The following is a 13,113-nucleotide window of genomic DNA, read 5'->3' as shown; positions in this document are numbered from 1 at the left end:
CGAAAGAGGACGAGAGGGAGAAGCACCGACGCAGCCCTCTTTCCCCGAAGGGCGTGACGAGAGAGACTGACCCCGACGAAACCAGCGCGGCCGCCGCCACGATGCGGCCACTTGGCCCGATGACGCGAGGAGACCAGAGGTGGGTTTGGGCAGGCGATGCGCGACAAACATTGTGGCTCCGAGGTGCGAAGTGGATTGCCCGATTGCAGCGCATACATGAAGTCACACTCTACCAGTAGTAGAGGAAAGGAGGAATGCGACAAGTGTGAGCGGAAGTAAACCTAACCCGACCGAGGATAAAACGTCTTCCGCCCAATGGTCGCCTTGAAGACGAAGAATGTGAACCTTCAAATGAACTACAGAACATGCGCGATCGCGCTGCAATCGTGCGAAATCGTATCATACGCCACCCAAATCACGCGCGACCGTTTCGGGTCTCTCAGAAACTTGGCCTTCTGTTTTCCAGCGTGTGAGCTCTACGGCCACACCGAACGTCTAATTTGTATAATCATGAATGAAACACAAAATACATTAAAAGCAATTACATCATCTTATTATTCATTAAGCTAAGATGCTCGGTTTTGAAGGCGACGTCTATACGCCTCGAGCGCGGCCTGTAGGGGCGCCACTGAAATCCCCCTAGCGGCCCGTTTCGAAAGCAGGCGCGGGAGTCCCCGGCTCGGTCCCCCCTGTCGCCGTTGCTTTTGGGGCTCGTTCAAGACAGCGATTTACCGTTTGTCCGCGTTAGAAATACCAAATAACGTGGAGCAGGCACTCTGTTTGCAAGCGTGGTGTGTTCACGAGAGTATAAACGTTTATGACGCGATCTTAGTGAGATCTATATGAGCGCCGGGCGTGTGTCACAGGCCGGCGTCCCGAAGCCAGCATTTGCATGCAGCTGATTGCAATTCCGCTGCCCTGAAATTTAGTGGCAGTATCTCCGTAAGCAGTGTTTCCTCCGATGGTCATGTTGCGGCCATACACACTATGATGTAAATCGACTTTGTGCACTTACAAAATCCAGCGGAGCACTCATGCCTGACAGCACGCAAGTTACGCCTGCCAATATCACATAGCAGATATTGATCCGTACCATGAAAAAGCCAATGCGGCATACATTTCGCAAACATTGTACCAAAGAAGTACGATGGATAATGCAAAATTACACTCCGGAGTCAGCACACGACGACAAATTTAATGCTGGGTCGCCTTGTCCCGAGGTGAGCGCTCGCAAAGATTCATTTGTTACATTTATCCTCCACGAGAAACGCGAAGACGGGTTTATAGAGTAATTCGCGCCCGCGACCAAACTCTTCTTCGAAACATCGTCATATGACACGGGGAGACTGCAGAATCTAGCATAAACCGAAATCAGAACCTTTATCAGATACGACACTCTTCCAACGAGCCCGTGTGTACGAGATTTCGGCGCACGTTAAGGATCTCAAGGTGGTCAAAATTAATCCGGAGCCCTCCACTACGGCATGACTCATCGTCTCCGTTGCGTCGGCGCGTTAAATCCTGCAATCAATCAATCAACTCTTCCAACGACACCTCGTATCGCTTGTGAACTGCCTACCTTGTATTCTTCAAAAAATGCGTCCGCCGAGTGATCAGCCGTTCGTTGAAGGCGAAAAACAAACGAAAAGTGAACACGCAGCAATTGTGTGTGCGATTACTAAAAACGTTAAAACGGTCATTCGTTGATTTCGCTCCGCATTTGTAAACAACGATAGTTGAGCGTCCTCCTCCTCACCCCCCCCCCCCCCCCCCCCCATGTCTAGCGATATATCACTGCATTTCGCATCTAGTTGGTCTGGTGGATACTACCTTGCTCAAACAAACGTCTTTAGCATTTGAGAAGCTGCACTCGTTTTTTTTTTTTTTTTAATTCCCGTACGACTATTCTATCTATTCCTGACTTGCAGACCATTGATTTTCCCGTGGTTTCATTAACATATACCTTGGTTCTTACTATAAGGCATGAGCGGGCACATATCTGACACTGCACATCCTTTGAGTGTATTAACATTCTCGCGTGGCTTATATTCCCATAAAAGGCACAAGGTTTTGTCAGCTATTGGGTTATCACATCCCCGAATCATATTGTTCTACGACGTACATAGAAGCAAAGCCGCATTTGTTGTCTGCGCTGCAAAACAGTGCCAATATGAGGTCTAAACGAGGCGACAATAAATAGAATTCACTTGTGCTGACGTGTTCGAAGGTGACAGCGGTGATATGCTGCTACCGTCGCCGACGCCCGCAAGAGCGGCCACGAAGCGCGCAGAACCGCCTCCCCGCGGGTAGCTCTTGTTGGCGTTAGAGCGCTCTACCAAGACGCAGCTGTTTTTTTTAAGTGCCCTATACGTGCAGTTAGCTTACAGACGTCACCATAACAAGTTGTTTAGTGCGGGAAAAGGCAAAGAGAAGCGAAAGAGAACCAAAACACTGCATGACCGCCTATCAGCCACGCAGCGCTAATCCCGCAAACGCCGCGGAGAAGCGGCAGCAGGCGGCGCAGCGATCGCGAATCTCGAGGCGTATAGATCGCACTCCCATGACGGCTTTTCTGGAATCCGACGCCGCAGGAGTGGCGCGGCGCACACAAAGAAAGTCTACCACTGAACAAACCAAGCTCGACACGAAGTGACGGAACTCGAGACTTCATCGCAACAATGAGTACCTTAACATCTCAGCGGGACATGGAAATCGATTTGACTGTTTATGCATTTTAATGTAAGCTTGAGTGGGAGGTAAGTCGCGAACATTTTAAGAGAACAGCTATCCGTTTTTGTCGACTTGGTAATACGAAAGGCAGAAAGCGCCACCTGTGGTAGTACGAGGTTTCAAATGGAGAACCAGTGTATAGTTCTGTGGAACATAGCCACCGGTTACGAGCAAAAGCGTCGGCCCCAGGACGACTCAGTAGATTCACGAGTCGCGAGAGCAAATCTCGCGTTCTTTGATTCGCACATTTCCGTGAAATTTCCTGTCGCCACCAGGGTGTCCGTGTTTCTCTCACCGTCCTTCGCTTCCGTACATTCCACCTGAAGGTTTCCCAGCCATGTCCGGTTTTCGTTTAACCACGGGAGGGTTGTTAAATCAGGTGTGAAGACCGCTTATGTCAGTCCAGCCGATACAGAAAACCGTCATAGTTCCACTGATTCGAAAACCCAATGTGCCGTAGCATGCACATTGGCGATTCTCAGGATCCCTGTGTTGCGTAGAGAGGTTTCATGCGTGATTTTTTTTTTTCCTTCTGCCCCTTTGATAATTTCCAGGGTTAGCGTGCAAACCAAAATGCAGGTACTGCCAACCACACTGTAACGCTGCAGTACTTCCTTAACGAGTCGTTTAAACGTAGGCTACAAGTTTGCGCAGCCCCCAGTTAGCGGGAACCACAAGCCTACACGGTGCGTACGTACCTAGTTTTCCGTAAAGCGCGTTGTAAATAAGGTAGAAATAAAACCTACACAGTTCTATACAGCCCTTTGCATTTTACAAGTTACCACATAACGGGATACGTGTTTGCGGTCGTGAACAATTAAAAAAGAATTGGGTTTAGAAGCGTCTAGACTTTGATGTCCAAAACTATGACTCGTCCCACGATGTGCGCACCACCGTTCAGCATTTCCTTTGAAGTTGTTCGGGCACCATAAAGCTGAATAAGTAAGCAGCAAACCCTGAAAAAAATTCTGAATGCCTGAATTAGCAATGAACCGAATTGACCAAAGTAACAAGAATTGCGATTGAAGTGGCGGCAGCAAAATGTCGGCTCCCGTCGCATTCAATTTAAGGATGTCTTGACAGCGTCATGGTTAGAGAGACTGTTTCATTATGACGTGAAAAATCGTACAGCAGCTATAAAGGAAACAGCGAGTAAACAAACTAACCTACCCCGACTTTGCAGGGTCTTACACCGCCCGAAATCCTTACAACTTGCGTTGTACTTCTGGTTCTTCTGGTTCGTTGTACAACCCGGCCGCAAACAGCAAACAGTAAAACAAAGGAAACCGACGCGGGACTCACATTGGATTCGTGGCATTCCAGTAAATATCCGCCAGCCGTACGCAGGATACATCCACCGGTAGTGCTTCAATAATCGCCAACACGAAGAACAGCAGGATCCAAGGCATGGTGATGACGGACTTGGGACGGCCGGTCTGGGTTCTCTTCCCAAGACCTCCCTTTCGCGTCGTTCTCACAGGAGCCTCAAAATCCCGGACGAAATAAAAGAAAACGTCGGTGTGGAGTTTGCCAAAGTCGCGACGCGCAGATTTCTTCTTCGCACGATACAATGGCGCACACACACACCGCGGCCAAGGAAACTGAAAAAGTGACCCGGAGCACTAGACACTGGCCACACGACTACGAAGAGGCGTTAGCCGGCCACGCAGGACGACCAACGAGCGTACGGTGCCGCGCGGTCGTGCCTCGTGTCGCTGGCCATCCCGGCGACGACTTCGAACGATGGCCTCTCTCCCGGGAGTTCACTCCGGCGTGGTCGGCATTCCTTTCCGAGGCGCAGAGTTCGCGGCGCAACGTCCGGGCCAAGAAGCCGTCAATTACTCGGCTGGCCGAGTTCGTCAAGAACGGTCTGCCTTCCCTCGGGACCGTCACTCAGCACGGAACATCGGAGCAAAACAGCGTCGGCTCTGCTCAGTCGAGTCGTGGCGTTGCCGGTCGTTCAAAACACAGGCGCGCGACGAACGGCGTCCCCCGAACACAAGACGAAGAGATCGGCGCTTCTTTCCTCGTGCACTCTGTCGTCGCCCCCACTCGAGAAGAAAAGAACGCAACAGGCCGCTGCAGCGCGGCCCAGAGAATAAATAAAAACACGCCGCTCGGAAGCGCCCGGAACGAAAACAAGGTTCGCGCCGACTCCAAAACTGCCGGCTGCGGATCAGCAGCAGCTTGGAAGCCAACTGACGCCCGGTCCGGCAGCCGACGGACCGGTTCCGCTGCCGCCGCCAGGGGAGCGACAGCGCGCCCGGGCGCGTTTGACCAATCGGAAGCAGCGGACGGGAGCGGGGCGCGGCGACGTCACGGGGATTTGAGCCCAGCATCCGGAGACGTGCCCGTACGGAACGACAAAATAGAGAAATAAATGCGCGTGGACGGAGAGGGGAACCGGAGGCGCGCTGGGCGAGCAACAGGAGGGTGGGGTGTCGTCCGAAACGGCGAATCTACCTGGCGAAGAGATGTGTTGCTGGCCCGCTCTCGCTTCGCGCTTATTCTTTTCTTGAACGACGGAGGCTTGCTCTTCCTTTCTTCTTTCCTTCTCTTTTTTTACCCTGGCTGATTTGTTTTGGAAAGCGTGTTTTTGTGCGTTCTGTCTCTCTCCGGCTATACAGCTCTGCTGCTCGTACTTTTTTTGAGTGTGCCACCTTGAAAGAAACTGTCGGGTGGTCGCTTTTTTCGCTTAATTGTTGCCTTCTCTTTTACTCTGCTGTTGTAAATCTCACCTTCAATTGAACCATCAGATTTGGTCGTTTGTGCCTCAGCGCTCTCAGATTTACCGGACTACTGTTGCGTATAGAGTTGTTGCTTGAATATTTCTCCGCTATTACTACTGACGTCGTGCGCACGCCCGAAATCTTGGAATCAGCCATTTGAACGCGCTTTATTTACTTCTTGCTGTGTTCATTGACTTTGGTTTCCTTGTTACTTGTTGTTATGAAGCTTTCGAGGATTCTCCCAGTACAAGAGAGTGAATTGCTGGGCTAGGTGGTTCATATTGTTCAGAAAAGGGGAAACCAATCAGCATAACGCAGGAAAAGCCTCCTCTTCTTGCCCTGCGTTCTGCTCGCTGGTTTCCCCTTTTCTGAACATTCTCCGAGTACTCCTTTTTTTTTTTTCCTTCACAAAGGTGCACCACTGAAAATGAATGCATGCAACGCAGTTTTTTTTTTTTTCTCCATTTTTATCTTAGGCATTTCTTGTGCCCTGTCTGGGGGTTCCATGCTCCCTTCATCCACATAAGCATAGGATAACAGGTGATCACAATGCCTCTAAGATGCAACATGTCTCTTCCGCTGCGTTACATAATACCCCGTTCCGTTACATAATGGTTACAACAGAAAAACGCAACGCCTTCCTTCGAGTTTTCCTTGCTTTTTAATTTCGTTCTTTTTTTCTTTTTCAGAGTTCTGCACAGGTGCTAGCAGAAACGATACATTGAGAATAATTCAGTTGCGAATGTTATGCTTACCATCCTTTTTTTTACATGAAAGAGCGGTCGAAGAAATCGCAGCTGCGTTTCAGATCCCGAAACACTGCCGATCAGCACAGAAAACCCAATTTGTTGTTCAATGGGCAGCACATCATAATGACGTGATACGCTGGCGTCAGTACGCAATGTTACAAGCTCAGAATGCTTCGTCACGATTTCATTCACAAACTGAAACTTGAAGGAGTCTAGCGACGTGCCAGAAGTTCAGCATTACTCTCGTAGATTCCCACAGACTAAACCACGAGCACGAGGACGTCGTATACCTGCTCCTTCTGCGACAAGTGTTCGTGAAGTGGTAGCCCCCCCCCCTCCCTCCCTCCCTCCCTCCCTCCCTCCCCTCCCTTTTCTCTCTCTCTCTCTCTCTCTCTCTCTCTCTCTCTCTCTCTCTATCAAGGAAAGGGGGTGTTGTCTGTTGCGTTTAATGGAAGGAAACCGACCACAAGTTTAACCCGCGCTCCCATTTCGCTCGCACATCCTTAAAACTTGTCTGTTTGGCTCACGTTACTTTACCTCAACCGTGGTTTGCGCGGCTTTACAATTCATCTGGTCAGCCTCCACTTAAACTACACTTATCCTTACGGACAGCCTCGCTGTTGTGCTGCTCTAATGTGCTCTGTCGTAGTACACCCTTCTGCGTTTGTCCAAAAAACCCAGCTTGCCACTCAGGGCCGTAGCCAGAGGGGGGTTTGGGGGTTTTAACCCCTCCCGAAATCTTTTCCGGGCAGCGCATAAGCAATACTTACTGTTACTTTCGGCAAAACTACCCCCTTCCCAAATCCCATAACCCCCTCCGAAAAAAAATTCTGGCTACGGCCCTGTTGCCACTACTAGGCCATGGCATGGTCTCACGATAACGCTGATCGAGGGCAGCAACAACAGAAACGATCACTGGCTCGTCAACAAATCTTTTGCTCACTGAAGCCTTGAGACAGTTCGGTTGGCGTGTCGCTCGTAGGTACAAACTGAGATCATTTGAACTGGTGGCTTTGTTTCTGGGAATAAGATCTGACCCCGCATAAGCGTCCCAGTTACATCTTGCTCCGAAAGACAACCCGGGAAAATTTTCCCGTTCCTATGCTCCCAGCCCACAAGGCATTCAACAAAGTGTGCTCAAGCTCGTAAATCATCCGCACAGGCCGGGTTTCTCGTTCCCAGTCCATTCCGGCGCAGTTACAATGATCAACTGTGTCGCTCGCGGGAAGCCAAGCGTATGGCAGCCAAGCCAGAGCTCACAGAAGGACCACGTGATGTGCTCAGTTTCGGGGCCAGGCGGTCCGCTGCCAATTACGGCCGTCACCCAGGGCTCATCATTCTTGGTTAAGACGCGCCATCTGGTGTCGGTTTCCGGAACCCGTTCGGTGGTCCGCAGGACCTCCCGCCGCGGAAGGCGCCGTTCACGAAGCGACAACAAACAAGGCGGGCGAGAGAGCGACATTTTCATTGACCAGCGTCCTCAGCACCCCTGTCCGGCGACCGAAGCCCCCTGCGAAAACGAGCTGGAACTAACAGCATGACAGGGGCGAGCTGCATGATGAGCGGGAAGGGGTGAAGTCGGAAGAAGAGGACAGAAACGGGGTGAGTTGAAATCACCGAGATCGTTGACACTTCTCGGAAGTCCACGCTGCGTGTTCTGAAACCGCGGAACAAACGCGAGGCTCGCGCCTCCGTGAAAACCACAGGAATTTGAAGCCTCTTGGTGAGCTCCGACGCGACGAAACTGCGATAGAACCCACTCCTGTCGCCCCGCAAGTCGGTCCGCCTCCGGGTCTTCCGTCAAAATTTCTCTATGCACCTGCGTCAAGCCGACCTCCCTGCAGATTTCGCCTTTAGCTGAGCTCCGAGGCTGCTTTCTTCGCACAGTGGAGCTTTCTCTTTGGAGGGACGTTCGCGAAATTTGCAAGCATTCGCGGAATATCTCGCCGATCCCATTGACTTGACATCTTCCCGTTAGACAAAGGTCAGCGGTTTTCAGCGCAAGACGTTTAGGAGCTTCGATGAAGCGTGTCTGTAGTCAAAATCGGCGCTTCATAAGGCCATGTTCCGACTACCGACGCAAAAGCCATATCGTGACGTGACCTATGGACGTAAAAAAACGGCGTGTCACGCAGTTCGGTTAGCTGATACTTGAAATGACGTCATTCTTTAAAGATATTACGACAGTTGCGGCAACAGTCTGACACCCGGCCTAACTCCCGTTATAGAAACTACGAATAGGTAAAACGGTACTGACGATGAATGAATTCGCCTTTTATTAACCTTAACAGCTTAGCAACCCTCTGGGAACCTGAACCGGAAATATTGCGCATGTCTATCGCCCTATTTCGAAGGCAGCGCCTGTCCAGTGCTAAAGCTCGCATATATTTTATTTTATCGATTCTCGAGGCTGGTTGCCACTCTTCTTTCAAGAAGCAGCCGCTCGCAGGAAAAGTTATCGGAATTTCACTCAAGGAAGCACGAAACGTGCTCTCACGAGGAATGACGTTTCGATCGCTCCTGCCCAGGAGATTCAGCCCGATGTGAAAGGAATGCTCCACCTTCGTTGGCCAAGGTAACCACGACGTAAATACCGCTGCAGTGCCATAAACAGAACTGAACCGTCTTAACAAAGAAGGAGATAGTGTGCTACAGTCACCAAGCTTGGAGAAAGCCCAGCCTTCTGTCGCAGTACAAAAACCCCTTAGACGTTTATGCACAGAGTCAAACACGAGAATATCAAGAAAGCAGGAAGAAAATGGGTAGAGTGGCCGTAAACAGGGCCATAAAGAAAAAAAAAAGAAAAGAATGGGAGAGGCGGAAGTTAGCGGTGAACGAAGTAAAGGTAAACGGGAGCTGTCATTGAGGAGTCATGATGCGTGACTAACTTGATTTTCGGGAGCCCATCGGCCCGTTTCGGAACCCGTGGTCTCCCAGCACAACAACGTCCTCCCCTGCTCCCCATCCCGGCCCTTTCTTGGCCCCTCCCTGCAGTTCTAAGCGCAGAGACCGAGGCATGAATGTCGCGAAAAGCCGCTCTCTTTTTTTTTTTTTTTTTCTTCTTCTCTTTGTTACCTTCACTTTAGCTATCTGCCATACGGGAGGTGCTGGGAACCAACCTCCTGCCGAGAGAGAGAGAGGAGAAGGCAGGCAGCACGGCTGCCCGTGTGTTGTACTACTCCTTTTGTAAAGCGACAAGAACGCGAAGAAGGGGCTGGTCAAGCAAGAGCGGGCGAGAGCTCGACAAGCACAATGGGAGAATCGCGGAATAAGGGGGGAAAGAAACGAGAAGTGAGGGTCCATCAAGCGCGTGGGCTGCGCTGACTGCCGACCGTCGTCAATGGAACCCGCGGTGCGCCCTGCGGGGAATTATAAAGTCGCCGAACAGCGGGGAGTTGCCGCATGCTTTCCTGCTCGGGTGTGTTTTGCTGTTTGCGAACTTTGTCGCAGCTAACAGGACAAGTTGTATACAGGGCATGGAGAGGCCGATTGACAAAGCGCGTCACACCAAAAATAACACAATAGAAGAGATACCGCTCAGGGCTTTTCATAGGACGTGTAACTAAAACCAATTGCGTGGAGACTTTTACCGTCAGTACCTGTGGTCAAGCCAATGTTGACCGAGATGGAGGATACTAACAGCTATAGTTGCATTAGCAGAGGCAGTGCCTCATCCGATGAGGTATCTCTCTCTCTCTCTCTCTCTCTCTCTCTCTCTCTCTCTCTCTCTCTCTCTCTCTCTCTCTATCAGTCTACAAGGTTCGTGCTTTTCTACATGATAAAAATTCAAGGGTTTTTCAAGGATCGCTGTCACGATTTCCAAGGACCACAATGTCTGTTTAAAATTTAAATGATACCAATACCCTGAAGAAGATAGAGGCTTGAAATCATGATGTCACCCAAAATGGGGGACATTGCTGCAGCCAACATGTAAACAAGGGGTATCGCCTTCAGACATGTTCCCTTATCGAAACGTGGTTGGCTGCAGCGACATTTCCTTCGCCGACTGTTTCTCGCACTGGCGTGTCACAGCTACACGGACAAGCACGTTCAGTGAACGACAATATGCAAACTTTTATTTCCTAAATTAGATAAACCAAGCGACAGATACTCACTCAGTCCGTACGTATAGCGTCATGTTGCTGTTACTGCTATTAAAAAGGGAAATTGAAGAAACTCGAGAATTTCGAACGGTCTAAAAAAAATTCACGATTATCAAGGCTCTGAAAACAAGCTTCTCAGATTCAAGGATTTTCAAGGTTTTCAACGACCCGCATGAGCCCTGCATCAATGTGCAGGCTAATTAAAGGTTCAGTTTCTTTTTATATGCTGAAGCTTTCAGGAACGCTATACTATTCGGGGTCCCATTTATGCTTTGCCCCCTTACCAACCCCCTTAAGCATTCCTGATGACGTCTCCGAGCGCAGCTAAAGCTACGAGGGGTGAGGAAGTTCGGCGCGTTTGACCAGATTTAAACTTAATGACATAACGTGCCAGAAACGCGCGTGATCTACGTATGCTACATGCCGTAGCCAAATGGTTTGGTTTTGGCATTGGAAATCGAGGAATGCTTTGACGTGTCTTAATCCACAGAGGCAGGATGGGAAAGTTTGCATCCTAGGGCGGCTAGATAACGTCACAAGCACATGGCGCGCAGGTTAAGCTAGCGGCATCTATCGTGGCAGAAGTAACTACGCGTCCGCCGCGATGGGCATTCCACCGCGCAGCTGAGGAGTGGATGTAGCAGTTATCATCTCGCCCACCAGGTGCCGCTATCGACTGCTTCCTTCTAAAGCCCCTCGCCGTAGCAGCTACGAAGCTTCGTAGTCCGCGTCAGCTGTCGTTGTGACACTCGTCGCTCGCTCGCCCACCTCCACCGAATTGGGCATTTCGCTTCCTATACTATATTCTTTCCGTACCGTAAACGTCCTCCAATCAAACGAGCTTTGCGTTCCGCCTTCATCACGATTACGGCCGGTATAGTTTCAGTATGCAACAAGTCGTACCGCATAAGAACCAACAAAGCGGCTTCGCTATACGACGAGGTGTGAGTGCTGTTCAGTAATTTTGGGAGCACTGTGCCACTTCGAACGCTGCTTCGAATCATAAACTGTGCCTTGCCCGTAGCTCCCAGCACAAAGCAAGCTTAGGACAGTTTGGAAGCACGCGGAAACCCACCGATGACGCTGCTCTGCTTTCTTCGCACGAGTATTCACCTGTTTCTAAAAAAGAAAACAAAATAATGCTACAAAGCCCCTGCCCAAAAGGACATTTTAGTGTTACGTTTTTTTCGTGGCTATAGGTGACTGCGAGCCCACTAATTATAGAATGGTACAGTAGATTGTCGGACGCAGCATAAATAATGAATTACAGCTCCGTTCATTCGTGTAAGTTTTTGGTTTCGGTGAAGAGAACACCGAGGCAACCGCCACGACAGGAAGGCGCATTTGACGTCAGTGTTCTCGTCGCACCGAAGCCGATGCCGGTCTGGGCGCGCGCGCGCGCCATAACGGACCAACCAGCCGTAGTCGCACGTGACGTCAGTTCCAAAAACTGTGGCATGTTGCACAAGACAGAAAAGCTCACACCAACAGCACCGCGGCCGCCCGGATGTACGTCACGGCAGCCCTGACGTCGGCCGTTTGGGCCGAAGCGCAGATGACGTCATGAGCTTGCTCGATGGCACGTGCGCTGTATGATCGGTGTGCCTTTATGGAAACCCATTCTGTAAAGCTGGCTTTTCTGCAGTGAGTTTTGGCGTAACTACATCGCCATCAGTGAGGAATTTAAACTTTCGTTTTAATACCGTGCCGCAATGGCGCAACCGGCCAGACGTCGTCTTCATAACGCGAGGGACCCAGGTTCGATTTCCACCACGGGGAAGCGTTTACTTTTTTTTTTTTTTTTTTTGGGGGGGGGGGGGGGGTTGGGCGCTTGGTTCTTTTTTTTTTTTTTTGGGACACCATCACGAGCTTGGTGTGCCTCTATAGAAATCCAGTGTGTAACGGTGGCTTTTGTGCAGTGCGTCTTGGCGTAAGCGCATCGCCACCAGCGAGGCGCAGAAAGCTTCGCTTTAAAACGAAAGTAACGTGTTGCGTGAAGGCCGGATCAATAGCTCTAGAGGAAACTTGCTATGAGTATTATAGGGGCGTAATTGAAATTCGGGTATTAATTTAGACCTGCTCTTAAACTGCGCAGCGCCCAGAGAATTTCTGTACTTCATCATTCAGCTTGCGCAGCCCAGAACTGAATCCACTACCTCGTTCGTGCTTTAAAACAGGGCAGTTTAGCCACAACACCACTTTCGTGTGAAACAGGGCAGGCCTTCCACAGTCGCAACACTTTTCGAATAGAAGGTTCTCAGCGACACGTTCATCACGATTCCACTCCCGCGCGAAACCAAAGAGGGCGCCCAGCACTTACTCGCACTCCGCATCGCCATCGATACCACCACGCCAGGCGTCTGTGAAGTCACACAACGGCCGAACCCCGGGGCCTGACCAGAGCGGAGGGAGTCCTACGAGGCCTTTATATATCTTTTCCGGTGGACAGCGATCTTTTGTAGGGGCGAAAAGAGAAATGGCCGTTCTTTAGCGGCACTCAGCGGCCGGGTTCTCGGCTACAAAGGCAGCAGAAGCGTGGCACCGCTGAAGGGGGGGAGGGCCGCCAGAGCCATTCCTTTTCCTCCAGCGGTGGTGCGCCTGACTCGGAGTCGGGGCGCCGCTCGAAAACGCACTGACCCGGGAGTAAATAAACGGGCTCCGGCCGAGGGGGATTAGCGGAGAGCGACGATCCGCTGTCAGAGTGACCGCCGGCCAGTGGACAAAGGACTTCTCGAGGACTCCGCTGCGGAGTATACAGTGCACGGTCTCCGCCGCTGGTCAGGGCACACAGAGCTGACAGAA

At 50.8% G+C, this 13,113-nt stretch overlaps 1 protein-coding gene across 2 annotated transcripts in view; it reads right to left on the bottom strand.

Annotated features, from left to right (window-relative positions):
* Positions 1-13,113, bottom strand: part of Ephrin (ephrin) — a 605,464-nt gene that overhangs the window by 284,662 nt on the left and 307,689 nt on the right. The window contains exon 1 of one of the 2 annotated variants that reach the window (XM_077693322.1): positions 4,033-4,921. The exons of the other annotated variant lie outside the window; for it this stretch is intronic. Within the exon in view, the coding sequence (XP_077549448.1) occupies positions 4,033-4,139 (107 nt within the window). The 5' untranslated portion in view covers positions 4,140-4,921. Of the gene's footprint in view, positions 1-4,032; positions 4,922-13,113 lie in introns of those variants that run through there. 2 annotated transcript variants of the gene reach the window in all.

Source organism: Haemaphysalis longicornis, unplaced genomic scaffold (genome assembly GCF_048455015.1).
Source record: "Haemaphysalis longicornis isolate Haplotype H1 unplaced genomic scaffold, Haemaphysalis longicornis Haplotype H1 scaffold_12, whole genome shotgun sequence".
NCBI lineage: Eukaryota > Metazoa > Arthropoda > Arachnida > Ixodida > Ixodidae > Haemaphysalis > Haemaphysalis longicornis.
This window is presented reverse-complemented; position numbering and strand designations above follow the sequence as displayed.